Source organism: Perissodus microlepis, chromosome 3, assembly GCF_051167445.1.
Source record: "Perissodus microlepis isolate ML-2025 ecotype Zambia chromosome 3, ASM5116744v1, whole genome shotgun sequence".
Classification (NCBI taxonomy): domain Eukaryota; kingdom Metazoa; phylum Chordata; class Actinopteri; order Cichliformes; family Cichlidae; genus Perissodus; species Perissodus microlepis.
Window position 1 is genome coordinate 6,415,494 of NC_140463.1, and position 20,267 is coordinate 6,435,760.

Consider the following 20,267-nt stretch of genomic DNA (forward strand, 5'->3'; position numbering starts at 1 on the left):
ATTACTTCCACAATAGATGGATCTCAGTTTCATTGTAATCAGACAAAGTAAATCAAATGCAAACAACCAGAATTCAAATATCAGAAACATTTCACACACATCAAATAGAAACACGAATCACTTGTATTGTATTAGAAACTTGATAGAATTTCAAATCTAGTTATGGGAGTCATTCAGTGAGAAACAGTGAAATTATTTTCCATGTGAAAAGGTGGACAGCAGAAACAGAAAGAAACAGTGAGAACTAAAAGAGAAACAAAGAGCTTTGGAACAACGAGGCAGCAGGAGGACAGCTGCAGTTTAACAGCTTCAATTCACTGACAGGAAACAACATTAGAAATATCATCATCCTCAACTCATCTGCTGCACTGACACTGACACCTTCAATGGACACACATTTAGATTATTCCAAGTTTCAATATATGGAAACATCCTGTGAAAGAAAGTGTGTGTGAAGGTGTGTATGTGTGTGTTAGTATCAGGATCAGAGAACGACAGCTTTCCTCTGTTCCAGTCCAGATTCACTCTGATCCTCTGGAGCTTCTTCTGTACTCAGAGAGAAGTCGATCCAGGTGATGGTGACTCCGCTGAGTATTTATGTTTCGAGAACCATATACCTCACAATCCAGAACGTATGCTTCCCTTCCTTTGCACAGACTCTGCTAACACGCCCAGTCCCCACCATGCACTGTCTCCAACCTCGACATCCCAGCTGTGAGTCCCTGAGTTAAAGCCCTCAGAGCCCAGGACAGAGAAGTAACAATCAAACCTCTCTGGATTATCAGGAAGCTGCTGCCTCTCTCCTCCTCTCACACTGGTCAGATCTTCAGACAGGATGAGGTTTGGATGAGCAGTGTTTGGGTCCAGAATGAGAGGAGTGTAGGAGACCATGTCCTTCATGTTGTTCCAGATGTTGAAGGTCAGGTTGCCCAGGTGTTTGGCCTGGTCTATCAGAGCTCCTGAGGGCAGCTGTGGATCATCCAGCAGGGGGCAGCGCTGGACTCTTTCCACTGCAGCCTTGTAGTTGTGCAGGAATGAGACGTCTTCAGCTCTCAGCTCCTCCTCTGTGGCTCTGACTGCGTCTGAAAGAGCTGCTATCTCTCTGCTCAGAGCCTCCATCTTCTCCTTCATCATCCCACTCTTCTGCTCCTTTTCCTCCCTCAGTGCAGCCAGCCTGGCCTCCTCTTCCTCTGCTAGAAACTGCTGAAGCTTCTTAAACTGCTCCTTAATCTGCCTCTTTGTGTGTCGGGCCTGGACCTTAATGTGTTCTGCTGTTTGACCAAACTTCACTTGAACTTCTTCATAAACCTTTAACTTCTTCTTTAAGGGCTCCAGAGTTTCCTGAAGTTTCTTCTTGTGTCGTTGTGCAGCTTCATCGATGGGTCTGAATCTGTGATTGGTGTGTTTTTCTGAGTCTCTGCAGACGACACACACTGGCTGCTGATGGTCCAGACAGAAGAGTTTGAGTTTCTCAGAGTGCAGACTGCAGAGAGCCTCTGAAGCTCTCTGATCTCTCTCCTGTAAGAACGACTCACACAGGTTCTTTAAAGCTCGGTTTAAAGGTGGATGCTTCTTTGAAGATATTTCCTTACAAACTGGACACTCACGTGCCCGTTTTTTTCTCCACCATCTCTTCAGACAGTGTTCACAGAAGCTGTGGCTACATGACAGTAGAACAGGATCTCTGAAGACCTCCTGACAGACCGGACAGCAGAGATCCTCCTCTGATCTGGAAGCTATTGAGTCTGTGAGTGAAGCTGAAAACAGCAGAAAGGAAGTACAGTCAGTCCTGGCTCCCCTCCCTCCTCTACGACCTTCACTGAAACTTCCTTTGAGTCGTGTTTTTGCTCAAACTCACATTCAGTGTGTGGAGCGTCAGCAGCTTGAAGCAGCAGTGTTGGAGTTTTCCACTTTTCTCTCCTGTAGCTGGACTCACTCAGAGGAAGCTGCTAGTTTGCTCTGAACTCAGTCTGATCGTCTGTGCGTCTCTCTTTACTGAGGAGGAAAAAAAGCCTGTTTCCTAACAGAAGCTACGTTTCCATCAGACCAATATCAACATTAAATTCTGTCTGACACAAACAACGGCTCTAGATGGAATTTAACCTTGGACTTTAAGTCCTCCTCTTTATTCTCTGAAGCACACTTTCATTTATTCATTGATTTTTTTAATCAGAAATGTTTTTTATTACTATTAAATGTGATTAAAATTCTAATATTTACAATGAAAATGTTGCAATAAAGGACTTTTTGCTTAAAAAACAGACATGAAACACCAGGGATAAACTCCATTCTAATTACCCTTGATTATTGTTTTTTGAAAGGGTAAATGATCAGCTACAATGAAGCTCAATGTAATCTATGTACTGAAAGCCAATAACAACTCTTACTGACAGCCCAAACAGGACGTTAACTAAGTGCTCTAGCTATTGATGTAACTCAAGCTGTGATGGTAGGTCAGCGGTTCATGGTTCTGCTTTTTGTCATTTGAAGAACATCAGTTACCCCCCACAACCATCATTCACCTTGGATCATTACCCACCTTTTCACCGCTGCTGCTGCTGCTCTCTCCGAGTCTGTCCTCGTTGACCTGCCTTTCAGTTTCCCACGGACCCTGGCCTTATTAATACCTTCCCACCACCCCAGCTAACCTTGATTCCAAGTAAGTCACACTGTCACAACTTCTTCATGAAGACTTTGCCCAGTGGTCTTTCTACTAGGAAAAGCCCCAAAGGGCTTCCTGAGCTTCCTGCTCAAAAATAACATGTCCAAAATGAATGGAGTATTTCTGTGCAATTACAAGCTTGGTGTAAACAGTATTGGTATCAAAATAAAGCTAACACTTGCAAGATTTCATCAAAGGTGTGAAAATTGCAGCAGATTTTATGGTGTCAAAACTACTGAGGCTAGAACATAGAAAACGTAAGTAGGTTTTTTCCTCACCTAATTTTTTTAATTTTTAATTTTTTAGCATAAAATCCTTTTAAATTATGCTTTAGTTCAAAGTAAAACAGTGAAAATTGCAGCACTTTTACTTAAATAAATATTCAGGCATTGTCCAGCCCTTTCCAATTTTGGCACACATTGGACACCATATGTGAGTTGATTTTTTTTAGGTATTAAACAGCAGAAATGATTTAATTTCATTAACATACCTAAAAATACTTGTTTTTTTGAATATATTTGAAGAATTAACCACACATTCACAGGCAGACCCTTTCTGCCATGTGCATGGAGCGTTTAAATATCCTCTGGTGCTTTAAACTCTGAGGTGCTGTAGCTTCGCCTTCTTTTGGCCCATTTGCACGATTTCCCTTTTTAATCGTTTAAGCCAATAGAATCACAGTAACAATGCCGCATTCATGTCACTTCAACTAATCAGAAGTTGCAAGGCCAGACCCCATGTGGCCCCAAATTTACAACATGTGTTGTCTGTCTAGTCATGTGTCTGTAACTGGGTCTAAAATGGCGGTTGTTGACAGAAGTTGAGCTGATGAGACTAGCTAGCCCTCCATTATCAGTAGCTATGCAGGCTATCAGCTACTGGTGAAAATGTGGAGGAATCTGGTACGGTAAGCCAATTTCTGTCTTAGTGCATTTGCGCCGCTAGGTGTTTTTGTGGTCTTCTTTTATGGGTAGTTCAGTAAATCTTGATCGGAGTGTGGTGAAATTTGGTGTTTTGGAATCGCTGTGGTCTCGAGCTATCGTGCCATTGTTTACCCAGTTACATGAACTCTGGCAAATTCTAGGCTCGGTTGTTTGTGTTTATTGGACTTTTGAGCATTTATGGTATTGCTATTTTAATCTAATCTCATTTTTGCTGTGTTTGGTGGTTGTAGAAATGGTTTACATAAGCATCTAGCTGAGATTCTAATGTTTCTGTGGATACTACACATGTTGATATTTGCATAAAAGGCTTGATGTAAAGCATAAAAAGTAAAACTGTTCCAAGTTTCTGATGACCTGGATTTGAGTAGGCGAGTCTTTGTTGTCATGGAGGGTTACATAACTCTTGGGGGGCATTGGGGCTTAATATGTTTTACTGTCTTTATGGTGGTAGTTTAAAGTTACTGTGTAAAGGGCAGCTTATATTGTTATATTCTTATTACAACAAAGAATACAGCATTGCGGCATATTGAACACAGAAGAGTCTGGACTGGAAACTGAATTCTACATCATCACTTAACAACCTGATTGTTTGCCAGTGGTGCTAGTGTCAGTCATTATGCAAATTTGCTGTTTAAAAAGCCTGGATATATCAGCTAACGTTAGGCCTAAGTTCCCTTAAAAAAAAAAAGAAAGAAAGAAAGAAAGAAAGAAAGAAAGAAAGAAAGAAAAACTGAAAAAAGTAAATAGAGGTGGATGCTTCTCAACCAATATTGACAGCCTAGGTAAATGGTGACTCGTTTAGCAGAGGCAGCAGCCTGAACAGAGAAACCCAGGCCTTGCTCTCCTCAGCCATCTCCTTCAGCTTATCCAAGGCAAAATTGTGGCATTCCCAAGCCTGCTGAAAAATATATTCTCTCCAGTGTGTTCTGGCTCTGTTCTAGGGCATCCTTCACCTCACCCAGAAGGTGCCTAGGTGGCATCCTTACCAGAATCCTGAAACAACTTTACTGCCTCCTTTCACTGTAGAGGATTAGCAGCTCTACTTTAAGCCCAACTCAAATGACTGAGCACTCCACCCTATGCCAGGGAGAAGCCACCCACCCATCAGACAAAGCTAATTTTTGCTGCTTGGATCCACAATCTCGTTTTGTTTTTGGTTCCTACCAAAAAGAATCAGACCACACAATCTATACTATTACTATACTATTAAATCTGACTCTTTTTCATTCTTTTCTGGCAGAGAAAACCCGACTCAGGAGTGGTCAAAACTGGCCCAAAGCCAGTTGCAAAATCTCTAGCATTAGAAACCAAAAATGTGTATCAGAGTTGGTTTGGTCCTTTACACATCACACATAGTTTCAATAAAAACAATTTCTTCTGGCCTGAGTTGATGTGTGTGTGTGTGTTAATTAGTTCCCTGTACTGGTTTCCTGTATTTTATTAATATGCCTCTGCAGCTCTGCACTAAACTTCCTGTTTTTTAAACTTCCACTAACTTAAGCCTCTGTTGCTAAGGCGACCAGTCACCCTCTGACCTAGTTCTCTCTCACAGATGGCCTTGCTTTATACAAGCCTTTATTATTAAAATACATAAAACAATATAATCAGAAAATAAGCGCTAAGAACATATATTTCTTCTTTAACAGTTACTACCAAAAAGAATCAGACCACAAAATCTTGTTCCTGACAGTCTGAGAGCCCTTCAGATGCTTGAGTCCGCTTTAGATCAAATCTATCAGTATGTGTCCCACCATGTAAAAATTAGTTTGACTCCCTGGAAAAAAAAAAAAAAAACTGAGCTAAACTAAATTAAAACTAAAACAAAAAGGCTCTTATAATGTTAATTATTGTAGGCTTTATGTCACCATATTTTTTAAAAATTCAGTGTCTGACATTTCTGAAGAAAAGCAAATGCATCTTTAACAAAACCCCTCAGTTTGCCCAAATAATGAAGAAATGCTGCTATAGTCAATCAAAAGAAGGTAGAAAGAAAAAAGATAGTGATGTAGAAAAACAATTGGAGAAATACAGATGACTGTGGTGGAGAAAGCTGAAAAAATAAGACCAGTGAAACGGAGAAAGGAAGGAAAAAATAAGGAAGAAACGGAGCTGTACAAAACAGAAAAATGGACAGTGAAAATAGAGCAGTGGGTCAGTGATGGGCCTCTTCAGATGCAATTTGTTTTTCTCTAAGACATGAGCCAAAAGAGCAGTTTGTAAGAACTGATCTGTTCCGTTCCAATGATACAAGTTTCACATGTATGAGGAAAAAAAGCATCTGTGAATCTTGACCATTAGCTCCACACAAAAGAGACAAGCAGTTTTCTCCACAGTGAAGATAGTATCATTCCCAGCTCATCAATGAGCACTTCCACATGTGTATGAGGATGGCCCCGACTCCATTCACGCCAAGGTTTAAAATCCTGGCTGTACAAGCTAGAGCTAAATCCCCCACTGAGCAGAAAACTGGGGGAATGATTAAATACAAAAAGAAATTTGCCTCAAAAGTATTGCAAATGTATAGAATATGCTCCACAAGCATAAACTAAGACTTATAAATGTGCAAAATGATTTGTGTGTAACTTACTAACAACTGCATGCTTCAATCCACACACAAATATGAAGCAATCTGATCACACATGTTTGAATTTATTTTTTATTTTTAATGCTTACATGCCCCATTATTTTAAAATTTCACAATTACCTCATAACTGGTATCACACATTTGTTTTATCGTTTACTTTCACACATGTGTATTGTAGAATAGTTTTGGATTAGGATTGTTACACTAGTGGATTAGTGGATTAGCCCAGGTTTAAAGATTCACATTTTTAATATCACAATTGATCTCTGATCTTTCCTTTAAGGGCAATAGATTGATTTGAAGGTCAAAGTCACTATAATATTATAATGGACTACTTAATATGACTGACAAGAATACACTGGTAAGGAATACTTAACTAAGAGGATTTATTTTATTGTAATGACTACTTTCAATTCAGATTTACATATTTACAAAAGTGTTTGTCCCCTTCCTGATTTTCTTTTTTTTGTGTTTCTCACACTTCAATGTTGCAGATTATCAAACAAATTTTGAATTTATTTATTTAAAAGGGACAGTGCAGTTTAACATAGTCCAAGTACAAAACATGAAACTGATGTAACGCACATAAGTTTATAGCTATTGCTAGTTTTCAACAATTGTCCCTTGTTGGGCTTACAATCAAAATAGATACATTTTACAACAAAACATACATTTTCATAAAATCAAAATAAATCATAAATACAACATTTAAAAGTTACACAAAGATAACTCAAGTAAACACACGTCACCATTTCTAAATGAGGGTGTTTTTATTAAGTAGAACCCTCATTTTTGGTCTTTTTGTATACCTACTTACTCTCATGACTCATCTATCCAAAGAGCTGCTAAATGTTAAAGCACAGCAAACACCCAAAGACCACATGAAACCCCTGTAAAATATAACATGTATGCATCTGAAAGATACAATAACAAAAGTAGACAAACATGATAACATGAATGGGAGAAAAAGTACAAAACTACGACCACAACAGTAACTATGCACAAACTTCATACATCACCTGCTCTGCTTAGTAGAGTTAGCTTCCTCTGCTTCTCCAAAATAACAGTTATGGTAAAGTGTCAGATACAAGTACATCCAGCATGCATTGCAACTGGACTCACTTGAAAGCTGTGATCCAAATTTTAATTAGGTACGGTTTAGGACTCTTATGGTGCCGTTTGTGGCTGCCATTGTTATGAGAATCAAACAGTCTATCTAAGCAGTAAACGGACATTAATATTTCAATGTTTTGTGTTTTTCATCCTCCTTAAGTTATATTTTGGTTCTTCAAGTCAGCAGAGGTTGCTGTCAGAATGAAATAGAAGTATAGATCTTAATACAATGCTTCCACAAAAACCTGTGCAGTGACTCCCACAGAAGGACAGTGTCGGCAATGATGAATCTAAGCCTGTCACAAAAACCTCAGATGATCACAAAATTAATGAGTCTTAAACAGAGCTGGACTGGGACAAAAAATTGGCTGGGGCATTTTGACTAGAGACCGGCCCACCAGGTATTATAGGAAAAGCAAACGCTGTTGTGACAGTGATGTACACTGTCTTGTTGGTATATGTATGATTCCTATACATTTTATATCAGACAAAAACTTTGGTTGTAAGATTCAGATAATTATTTATTAAAAGCGGGACATTTTAAATGAGAATAACAAAGAAAAGTATTTCTTTGTGCCCCCCTTTCCCTGTTAATGCCCTACCAGCCCCCCTGGCAAAACTTTGCTAGACCCGCCCCTGCACAGTTACCAACTGTCAACTACGTAAAAAAAGGATCCTGGTGTTATTTGTCTCTTAGAAACAGTTCATGACTTCCCTTCAACTCATTCATGTCACCTAAAAGGTAAACCTGTTTCTCCATCACCTGTTCAGCTCTGATGATTCAGTAAGGACATCTCCTGGTTTCATCTTCATGTTTCCCTCTCACCAGATAACCAAACTGATATCATGACCAGCAGCTTTACAGCTGTGGCTCCAGCAAACATCAGCTGATACCATAAATTAATATGAAATAAATTCTAACAACAGCTGATCAAGCTTAAAGGTCCTGCTGTTGTTTATCCCCTGATTTCCTCTTTCTGGCGCAAAGTGGGCAATAAACAAACAAGAGAGACGGGACTTTCGTCAGAAATATCGATCAACTGATCATTGATCATTTTCATGATTGAAGTAGCAACAGAGAGGCAGGGGGAGATAACGTGAGAAGCAGAGGCAGCTGCAGTGTAAAGACGCAGAATAACTCCAGCTTTGTGTCTTTCTCCATTCTAGCTGAAGTCCGGGACAAACTGTGTTCCTTTTCACCTCAGTACGAAACGCATAATATTTTCTCTAAATACGGGACGATTCCGTTTTTTTACGGGACGGTTGGCAACTCTACGAACCAACCTTATGAATAAAATAAAATTCACTATCAGTAACATGATAGCACCCGCCCAGCTGTATAGAAACTCCGTCATGCTAGCTAGTACGCAGTACGAGTTATTGTAACTGACTGTAAAAAGTCAGCACAACAAAAATAAACTCCACCTAAACTTGGTTTATATCTGACCCAGATAGACTGCAGGTCATAACTTCTTACCTGAAGTTAAGTTCACCTGACACTCAGACTGGCGGCTGCGTCGGGTCTCTCCTCCTCCTACCTCCCCTTTCCCTCATCCACCTGCTGGCCTCTGTGGAAGCTCCGCCAAAGCCACCACAAAACAACTGAGTTATTTTTACACATCAGCCAGCATCTGGCCAATCCACCACCTTTCATTGTTTATACCGTTACAAAACAACAAAACAACAAACAAACAAACAAACAAAAAAACAAAAACAAAAAACCATTGGCCCATAAAAACGAAAAATCACATCAATGGCCGGTCCAACTATGGTCTAAAATTATTTCTACCAAACTACAACTGCAGCTGAACAAATGAGCTGTTGGTGTAACTTTACACTCTGAAATATTGAAAGATTTAAAGGATGAGACAGCTCAGCACAGCATGTTATTAACTTCACACATGAAGTGGTTCAGTCCAGTCAGACTTCAGTTTTGCAGTCACCGTCCCCATCCTGCTTCTTTGACTGGTCGTCACGGTAACTCTGGACTTTCCTCCAACGAATCCTGAAGTCTGTCAGTCCTTCTGACAGCATGAGGCCTGACAGCTGGACAAAATGTGCAGATGATGAAAAACATGAAGCATAGTTTGAACTTGTGTCAAGTTTGTGTTGGTGACTGAACTGCTGACCTGCTGTGAAACCTGCTGCTGGATCTCTGTGCTGTGCATGTCTGCCTCTGACTGAAGCTTCATTTTCAGCACTGTTTGCTTTGTCACTGCTAAAAATGAACCACATATAAAAACACAAACATTAGTGTTTTACTAGAGACAGGATTTTACAGTGTTTGCATTCTGGACCTCACCTGTGAAACAGAAAAACAAATATGTGATGGTAGAGGAGCCATCAGCCCATTCCCCTGTCATTAAATTAAATGCTCCACAGTACTCAATGGAATTGAGGTTATTAGGCTCAGAAGGCTTCCAGTTAGTGAATGTGGAGGTTGTGTTGTCAGACCAGGAGGCCCAGGGATCCCTGTAGAGGCCAATCCACACATACTGAACCCCTGATCCATTCAAAGTGAGCGTGATGTTGGATTTCTCCTCTTTGCTTCTTATGCTGGTCAGGTCTGTGTGGTATGTCCTGCAGTACGACTGAGCCGCTGACCAGGTTTGGTTTTCCATTACTAAGATGTAACTTGTGTTTTTGGCTGCGAAAAAGGATGAATTTTGAAACACATGTTATGAATCTCATAAAACTGTAGGGATAACTAGGGTAACAAATCTTTTTTTCCTACCATTGTAACACAGGAAAGGGTAAGAATCTCCACAGGGTCTATCATTCATCTGTGTTTGTCCCTGAAGAGCCACACAGTATTCCTTTGCATTTACACAGTCTGGTTGGCCGTTAGCCCAGATCAAAAATTCATGTGTACTGCCAACATAAAAAAGTTTTCCCTCCATGGACCACTTCCAGCTGTAACGATCACTATAGAGCCCTATCCAAGCCCAAGTATTGATCCTTGGTGAAATTGAGAAAAGCAGTTGGTTGATGTCGCTGTTGTAGATGGTGACCAAGTCAGTGAAGTGTTCTCTGCAGTAACTCTGAGCTTTGGTCCAGGTCATTTTCTGGTTCACAAAGTGGTATTCTCTGGAGTGTGGAGGAAGAGTGGAAAGTCCTCCTGAGAAAAATAAAACAAAGATTTTTTTATTGTGTAAACTGGGCTCTTGGGCAAATCACTGAAAAGACAAATTTACAGAAATAACAATTACAACTATTTACTATATGATGCAATTATGAGGTGGGACATATGGTATTAATACATAATTAAAACACTTATTTATCAGAGTTATTTACTTTTACTCCTCATATTCTTACACAGATTTCTGTACTTTTTATATAACCTCACAGTGCACCTTTGAACATCAAACTTATTTTAAGACAGTCCTACTGGTTAATCCATTAGCGGGACTTATAAAATACAAAAAGCAAAAAGACACAAAAACATGTAATTATGTTTAAATATATGTAACATATGTTTAAGGCAGGATCGTTTTGATGATGTCTGAAAGCCTTTTTCTCAAACTCTTCCTACACCAGATATTTTGCTCGGGATCAGCTGCCTCCGAAGACCCACAGGGTAACTAAGCTTAATATTATCACTCCGTTTTCAACCTAATGGTGTCCTCGCTGTTTGATTTTATCTTGAGCAGTTGACCAGCTCAGCCTCCCTCTTCACCTGGGTATTTGGAACATATGGCCGCAGATCTGATGATATGTTTACAAAATCGATTGTTGACCTGCAACCAAGGGTGTCCTAGTGCCACATGCGCTTATGAACACCCTTATGTTCAAATATGGTATTCATTATAGACAAATTGTGGTTTCCACAGAAATGCAAGAAAACACTACACCACTTGGATTTAGATCAGGTCAGCCATTCCTTCCAATCATGCCCCTTCCAGATTATCCACAGAACCACTGAAGTCTCCCACTAGGACCGAGTCCCAGGTGAAGAACCCTCAAGCTCCCCAACCAGGGACTTCTAGAAAAACCGGTACTCTGAAGTGTTTTCAGCGCATAAGCACAGATGACAGTCAAGACCGTAAAGGTGTAGACAGTTGCGAACACTCCCTTTGCCCCCCCCCCCACACACACACACAAACACACACACATAAAACATATTATGGATTGTACATTAACATAAAACTTGCTGGAACCATACTGAATTTCACCAGAGAAACACGCACATACATGAAGAGACAGAGATACTATGCAAACGGCTACCATACAGCCATCATAATTCGCCATACAATGAGAACAGGACAAATCGAGAATTGACAATGACTAATTAATATTATGCTGAACACAAGCTCTTTTCTACTCTGGAATATTCTCACTAATTTTCTTGATATTTATTTATAATCACCTCTGTTAAACATTTTAATTGTGTTAATTGTAATGACGGCGTTAACTTTGACATCCCTGCAACAAATACGAAAACTGAAGACATTATGACATAGATTTATAATTTGCACCGATGTGTTCTAAATTCTATCACACACATATACGCGAAAAGTGAGTGCGAGGGCCCTCGGTGTGCCTGCTTGCTGCTGCTGCTGTGCTGAAGTCTCACACACAACCTGTCAAAAGGGGAGGGGGCGGGCTGCTTCCAAATAGTGCACATTTCATTCAAAATGTTGTCAATCCAAGCCCATAATGTATTGATTACTTTTCCTGGGTTGTGTGAAATCCCAGATCCCAGATCCCAAAAACCCTATACAAGGTGTAGGTCTATTAGTCTATTAGTTTATGTTGTAGGGTTGGGTGTTGATACTGGAGTGCAAAATTACTGATGCAAGATGGACAAGAAAAGGTCAAAGCCATCAGGTCCTCAGTTTAGAAAAAAAGAGGAGAAACAGGCAAAAGATACAGGTAAGCAGATGTGTCTTTGGATAATGGCAGGTATTATGTATCCTGAAACAAGATAACATTCATTAGTAGACATAGTGAAAACTTCTGTTTGCGTTTGTTAGCCAATTGCCTATGATAGTAAACAGTAGACAGACAGACAGTAGACACTGATGTCGCTTTTTGAATCTTTCGGACTGTGTTCAGCATAATATTAATATGGTTAATAATAATGGCTGTTTGGTATCCATTTGCTAGGGGTGCAACGATACACAAAATTCACGGTTCGGTTCGATACTTTGGTGTCACGGTTCGATATTTTTTCGATACAAAAAAATGTTCATGCTTTTTTAATTTGTAATTTATTAAAATTTAACTCAAAAGTACAGTTTTTAAATTTAATGTTGCTGAAACAACAAAGTAATAAAAAAATAAATCTATCTGATCGAGAAATCACTCATCTTTGGAAAAGAGAGTTTATTACAGAGAAATGGCTCTTTCCAAAATAAAAGCTATACTATACGCTTCTTCTGGGCTATATTCTCAGCAGCATATTTAAACATATCAGCTCCCCATAAGGAGAATCATGTGCTAACGGCTGTCTAAATGACTCGGGTAAAGTTTGTAGCATGCGTGCTTGTTGTTTTTGTCTGCTTCCACTTGTCTTTGCACTGGGATGATGTCGGCGTAAATGTGCAGTCATATTCATTGCAGGGCTCGCAAAATCGCTAGCCCGACGTCCCGGGGCTAGCGATTTTTCCAGTCGGGCTACCAGAATCTATCTCCGCCCTGCCCGTCGGGCTATCATAGGAAGGAAAAATATATGTCAATGGTTTTGCATTCTTTCGGAAATGTAGCTGGGTAATTATGTCATTGGCATCGGTGAGCCACTGTCAATATGTGACATATTGAAATCGCGTTTGAATTTGCGCTTGTTTTTTGCTTTCACTTTGCAATCGCGCGAACTGTGTATAGAGAGCGACAGCACTGATTGGTGAGTGACGATAATTTGTTCACCAATTCCTCTGACATCCTCTTATCAATCGTTAGCTTACTACGCAAACATGACAAGTGAAATCTCCCGCAGCTTAAACATGTGAGAGGTTGATCACGCAGAGAATCGCTGAGCTTATGTGAGTCCGTGTGTAAAAGCAGCAGGATATATATTTTAGTTCTGCTGAGCCAAATAAGACAGGTCAGCGTGAAGAAGTGACAGCCAAAGAAAAGCTTACCACAAAATGGAAAAGTTATGACAAATCAGACTATAAGGCAAAAAGAAAGTGCAGCTTTATGGTTTCATGGACAAAAGAATTTCTGTGGCTGCAATATGACAAGCTAAATAACCAGGGCTGCACATAAGTGGTCCGCAGGTGCGCATTCGCTGTCAAAATAAAAAACGCGCACAAGATAAGAAGTTGCAACGCGTGTTTGCGTACATAAGATTTTCTGGAGGAGGACAGACATTTGTTTAGAACTCTTAAAGATGTCGAAGAAGCTCCTTTAAGCAATTACTTTGGTGTTCCTCCACCTCCAAAGAAATGTCAGAAGGAGTCCGACCCACAAAAGAAGTGCGTATTCTCGGAAAAGTGGTTGCAGGAGGTGAGCTGGCTTCAAATAAATGATGAACGCACAGAGATTTGGTGCAGAATGTGCCGTGAAAATCCCACTCTAGCGGACAAGAACAGTGCCTTTTATATGGACGCAAACTTCTTATCTGGTGCGCGTCTTTTATTTTGACAGCGAATGCGCACATGCGGACCACTTATGTGCACCCGTGTAAATAACATAATGTTCTGCCGGGCGTGTTGTTGGTTTTCCCTCGATTTCTGAGTCGACAAGCGCCTTTGTTACTGGGACCAGTAATTTTAAGAAAGGCCCCCATTAGAACCCATGAGAAATGCAAGAAATGCATTATTGCTCAGTCTGCAATATCTTTCCCGGAACAAACACCAATAGCAAATAACATACTAAAAATAAACCTGAAAAATCTGTTTAGAACAGCGTACTATGTTGCAAAGAGTGAACTACCACTGGCAAAATTTAGCAGTCTTTGCAAACTTCAAAAAGCAAATGGCCCAGATCTTGGTTCCACTTGCCTCTTAGCCGTGACTTCAGTGGAAATTTCAAATTCAGGATCTGACACAGACTGATTCATGTTCTACACAGTTCTTACAAGTTCATAGAAATTTCTGTTCAATTAGAACCAAGTATTTGAGTTGATGATTGTAATTTTTATACAATGTTGTAATTTGTGTTTCAACAATTTTTTGATTAATGTTTTGTTTCGTATAATATTGTAACGGAAACAAAACAGGAAACAAAACATCAATCAAAAAATTGCTCTCTTTTTTATTCGGGCTACTTAAATTTATTTTGGGCTACCAAAAACTGAAGAGTCCCTGCCCGAAGGGCTACCAGGGATTTTGAAATTTTGCGAGCCCTGCATTGTGTTCCCACTAGTGCTGTCAGCGTTAATCTGAAATGACGTTAACGCCACAACACGGCAAATCTCCGTTAACGAGCTACCGCGGATCGCCCCGTGCATGGGGCTGGACGGCGTCAACATGTTAACGAGCTAACTGCGCTAACGCAGTAGTTCCCACCCATGTAATTGAGCATTGCGTGACACATCCGACATACTGTTTTACTTTTGTCCATGACGCGCTTACCTTCAGGGTCATGCTTCACATGAAGACCAAAATAGTTCCAAAGGCCAGATCTGAATGAGGGTGGGGGAGGTTCAATTTGCCATGTTGCAACGAGCTCAGCTTCTGTCTTGCTAGCTTGCGCTGGGCTCAGTGGATCTGCGCTCGACAGTGCAGCCTAGGCGGAGTAGTCGAACGCAGATTCACTGAGCGCTCAACACAGACAGCATCGTCAGAAGAAAAGTTGATATAATAAATTAAAAAATTTGTATTGTTCAATACATATGCGTACCGAACCGAAAGCACTGTATCGAACGGTTCAATATCGATACGAGTATTGTTGCACCCCTACCATTTGCACACTCTCTCTCTGTCTCACTATATAAAATATTAATCAGGTTAAGTTCAGCATGGTTCCAACAACAGTTTTCACAATAACATAGGAACAGACGCTCTTAACGGAAAAACTCCAAAGTACAGGCATTGAAGACATTACATCATGAGGCAATATCTTATCAAAGTTGTGTCTGATAATCATGAGCCAATATTTTATCCAAAACAGAAAATAAATAACACAATAAATGTTTAAACAGAGAAATTTTACAATTTAATACATTAAATGAGCTCATTTAAAATTTGATTCCTGCTACAGATCCTGAAACACAGGGGAAACAAATGTTTGAAAATAAATGTAAAAGAACCCACCCAATAATAATTAATAGATATCATATAAATAACTACAAAAAGTCATTCAATTTAAATATTACAAATTAAATTAAATATTAAAAAAGAATTTAAATGTAAAATTTATACAGGTGTTGTAGTATGAGGAGATGAGATTTCATCTTTGTCCTTGTGGCTGATGTTAATAAATACAATGTTTAAAAACGTGGAATATAATCTGATTACCCAAACGACATCAGTCTGTCTCGATGTGTTTATAGAATATATTTCAAATATTTAAGATATTAATATCACTGACCTGAGAGCAGCAGGATGAGCAGTAAACAGGTTTTTTCCATTCTTTGCTTCTGTATAACAAATATAGTCATCATGATTATTATTGTACCATAATTATTATCAAAGATTTTAATCATTTAAGGTTTCTTATCTCCAGTCTACAAAGTTAAGTAGGATATAGTTCATATGCATATCCAAAATAATTCTATTCAATACTTTTTAAATATTCCAAAACTATCATGTCTTAAAAATGGTTTAAATCATCATTTGTAAGTTTTAGAATAATGTTTAGAATATAAACATATCCAAGAATATAACTTTAGAATTAATGATGCATAACGTACCTGACAGCTTATCTTTTCCTCTGTTGACTGAAGCTGACTTTTAAGGTCTTTGTTTGATCTTTCATATATTTTACTGTCAAATGAGGAAACCAGAAGGGAGTGACCTCTCTGTAGAAACACACTTTTATCTTTATCAAAAAGGATTTGAGTATTTAAAATCCACGATGCCTTTAAAATAATGTTTTAAATCAGATAAATAGAAAAAAATAATGATGGGTGACTTGCATGACAACGTATCTTGTGATCTCTTCAGGGAAGCTGAGTTTAACCAGGTCTTTATTTGATCCTTGATATATTTTACTGTCAAATCAGGACACCTGAAGGGAGTGAACTTTCTGTAGAAATTGGGCATGTGAGGAGTTACAGTAAAAAATGTGTTTTAATGAATGTTAATTATAATATTATTACATTCATGTAGTCAAGCAAACACTTTTAACATACTTTAATAAACCAAATCTCTTGTTTATTTTATATTTTGAGGTTTGAAGAAAGCCAACACAGTTTTTTTAATTCTTTATCTTACTTTTTTAAGTGTTGTAATCTTACAAAACAATTTCTAAACATAAAAGTATTTAAATTTGATGCTAAACTTTGAATAGTGTAAATGTAAACGTTTGATATCCTAAGGAAGGCCTATCTGTAATGTTTAACCTCCTAGGTCCACATATGTGGACATCACATTTTGGGTTATTTAGACCAAAATACTCAATTTTGCTTTACAAGGGCCTGATATCCACTTACGAGGACATTATTATTATACTGCTTCTGTTCTATCTAAATTTAAACAAATATCCTCATATGTGGAGCTCATTTTTCTTAGAAACAAAAATTAGGTAAAAAAAAAAAAAATCTGGTAATTCTTTGTTTTTACATTCTTCAGGTCCTAATCAGCTCAAATATATATAAAAATTGCATGCAGTGGAAGAGTTCGGGTCTTAGGAGGTTAAAGACTTCTATTTCCAAAACAAAACAACATGTGTCTGTGAAGGTTCTCAGTCATCCAGGTCATCGTAGTCATCGTTTGAAAACAACATGTAGCTCTTGTGTTGGTGCCACTCCCAAAACTTAATATATAGTGGTATTTTTTGGTCATGTGACCATACCTAAGACTTTTTAAACCCACAAATTCTGTAAATGATGTTACTTAACAAAACATAAGCAAGGTTACACAAAGGTGACTCTGCTTCACCAACATGCAAATCATTAGGAAATCAAGTTACTAAACAGGAAACAAATGCAAAGAACTTATCCATAGTACTAGGAACAGACATCATGGGTGTTGTTAGCAACAAGTGGAAAGAGCTATGGAGTCTGTGCCTGTCATTTGTCTTCATGATTCAGGTGACTGTACAGTTTATTAGCAGGCATTTCAATTCACTATTTTTTATTCTCCGGTAAAGAAATATAAATTTTAAAGCAGGGGGACTGATTAGATATGGTATATGTATTGTCTGAATTAGAAGAATAGTATCGTATTCACATTTTGGGGGCAAACCCGATGCATGTTACACTATAGTCCTAATATTTGAACATCTTGTAAAGAGGTTTTGCAGTCATATGAACTCAGCATTATTTGCTGAAAACAGCAGGAGAAAATCTGAGTTTCTATTGTGGAGTGACAGTGTGTCATGGCCGTAACAGCAGATGTGTGGATTTAATAAGAGAGGAACCCAAAAGCAGAAAAGTGGCGTTACTATGAGTGGGCTTTATTCCAAACGTGAGACTACAAACAGAGAGGCGTGCAGTCTTACACGCCTCTCTGCAGCTTCTCTCCTCCTGCTACCCCCCCAAAAACCCATCTCCATAGAGACTGTGTCAGCTTCCAAAAAGACAAAAAACAAACTAAAAACCAGCAACAAACAACTTAAACATAAACAATTACAAAGAAAGAACAGTACAGTATCCACATCTGAACCAAAGAGTAAAACAGTGAAATGTGGATTATTAAATATTAGGTCTCTCTCCTCCAAGTCTCTGTTAGTACATGACTTAATAATTGATCAACAAATTGATTTACTCTGCCTTACAGAAACCTGGTTGCAGCAGGATGATTATGTTAGTTTAAATGAATCAACACCCCTGAGTCATTCTAACTACCAGAAACCTCGAAGCACAGGCCGAGGGGGCGGTGTGGCAGCAATTTTTCACACCAGCCTATTAATTAATGAAAGACCAAGACAGACTTTTAATTCATTTGAAAGCCTGATGCTTAACATTGTCCACCCCAGCTGTGAAACTCAGAAACCAGTCTTACTTGTTATCATCTATCGTCCACCTGGGCCTTACACAGAGTTTCTGTCTGATTTCTCAGACTTTATATCTAATTTAGTTCTGAGCTCAAATAAAATAATTATTGTGGGTGATTTTTAACATCCATGTAGATGCTAAAAATGACAGCCTCAACATGGCATTTAGTCTGTTATTAGACTCAATTGGCTTCTCTCAAAATGTAAAAGAACCCACCCACCACTTTAATCACACTCTAGATCTTGTTTTAACATATGGCATAGAAACTGAACATTTAACAGTGTTTCCTGAAAACCCTCTCCTGTCTGATCCTTTCCTGATAACATTTACATTTACAATAATTGATTACGCAGTGGTGGAGAGTAGATTTTATCAAAGTAGATGTCTTTCTGAAAGCGCTGTAACTAAGTTTAAGAATATAATCCACCCACTGTTATCATCTTCAATGCCCTGTACCAACACAGATCAGAGCAGCTATCTGAACGCTACTCCAACAGAGGTCGATTATCTTGTCAATAATTTCACCTCCTCACTACGTACGACTCTGGATGCTGTAGCTCCTGTGAAAACTAAGGTCTCTAATCAGAAGTACCTGACTCCGTGGTATAATTCTCAAACACGTACCCTAAAGCAGATGACTCGTAATCTGGAGAGGAAATGGCGTGTCACAAATTTAGAGGATCATCATTTAGCCTGGAGAAATAGTTTGCTGCTTTATAAGAAAGCCCTCCGCAAAGCCAGAACATCTTACTATTCATCACTGATTGAAGAAAATAAGAACAACCCCAGGTTTCTCTTCAGCACTGTAGCCAGGCTGACAAACAGTCAGAGCTCTGTTGAGCCAACCATCCCTTTAACGTTAACTAGTAATGACTTCATGAACTTCTTCACAAATAAAATTTTTATCATTAGAGAAAAAATTACCAGTAATCATCCCACAGATGTAATATTATCTACAGCTACTCTTAGTACCATTGATGTTAAGTTAGACTCTTTTTCTCCAATTGATCTTTCTGAGTTAACTTCAATAATTACTTCCTCCAAACCATCAACGTGTCTTTTAGACCCCATTCCTACAAAACTGCTCAAAGAAGTCCTGCCATTGATTAATTCTTCGATCTTAAATATGATCAACCTATCTCTAATGGTCGGCTATGTACCACAGGCCTTCAAGCTGGCTGTAGTTAAACCTTTACTCAAAAAGCATCTCTAGACCCAGCTGTCTTAGCTAATTATAGGCCAATCTCCAACCTTCCTTTCATATCAAACATCCTTGAGAGAGTAGTTGTCAAACAGCTAACAGATCATCTGCAGAGGAATGGTTTATTTGAAGAGTTTCAGTCAGGTTTCAGAGCTCATCACAGCACAGAAACAGCTTTAGTGAAGGTTACAAATGATCTTCTTATGGCCTCTGACAGTGGACTCATCTCTGTGCTTGTCCTGCTAGACCTTAGTGCAGCGTTCGATACTGTCGACCATAATATCCTATTAGAGCAATTAGAACATGCTATAGGTATTACAGGTACTGTGCTGCAGTGGTTTGTATCATATCTATCTAATAGACTCCAATTTGTACATGTAAATGGAGAGTCCTCTTCACCCACTAAGGTTAATTATGGAGTTCCACAGGGTTCAGTGCTAGGACCAATTCTGTTTACATTATACATGCTTCCCTTAGGCAGCATCATTAGAAGACATAGCATACATTTTCACTGCTATGCAGATGACACCCAGCTCTATCTGTCCATGAAGCCAGATAACACACACCAATTAGTTAAACTGCAGGAATGTCTTAAAGACATAAAGACCTGGATGGCCGCTAACTTTCTGCTTCTTAATTCAGATAAAACTGAGGTTATTGTACTCGGCCCTGAAAATCTTAGAAATATGGTATCTAACCAGATTCATACTCTGGATGGC

General features: G+C 38.9%; 1 protein-coding gene and 1 pseudogene across 1 annotated transcript; both read right to left on the reverse strand.

The window, feature by feature from the left end:
- Positions 1–203: 203 nt before the first annotated feature.
- Positions 204–4,020, reverse strand: LOC146389614 (zinc-binding protein A33-like; annotated as a pseudogene).
- A 4,874-nt stretch (positions 4,021–8,894) lies between these two features.
- On the reverse strand, positions 8,895–10,415 carry LOC146389615 (putative C-type lectin domain family 20 member A). Its single transcript, XM_084917737.1, has 4 exons — positions 10,038–10,415; positions 9,606–9,950; positions 9,433–9,521; positions 8,895–9,349 (listed from the first exon to the last, which is right to left on the reverse strand). The coding sequence occupies exons 1-4, from the start codon at positions 10,363–10,365 to the stop codon at positions 9,224–9,226; spliced, it is 888 nt and encodes a 295-aa protein (XP_084773863.1). The 5' UTR covers positions 10,366–10,415; the 3' UTR covers positions 8,895–9,223.
- Between the last annotated feature and the right edge of the window lie 9,852 nt (positions 10,416–20,267).

Coding starts and splice junctions, on each gene's coding strand:
- LOC146389615 (XM_084917737.1), bottom strand. CDS start 10,365: ATGACCTGGACCAAAGCTCAGAGTTACTGCAGAGAACACTTCACTGAC. Junction 9,522..9,605: donor TTTGTTTTTCTGTTTCACAG/GTGAGGTCCAGA, acceptor GTTCATTTTTAG/CAGTGACAAAGCAAACAGTG. Junction 9,350..9,432: donor AGCAGCAGGTTTCACAGCAG/GTCAGCAGTTCA, acceptor CATTTTGTCCAG/CTGTCAGGCCTCATGCTGTC.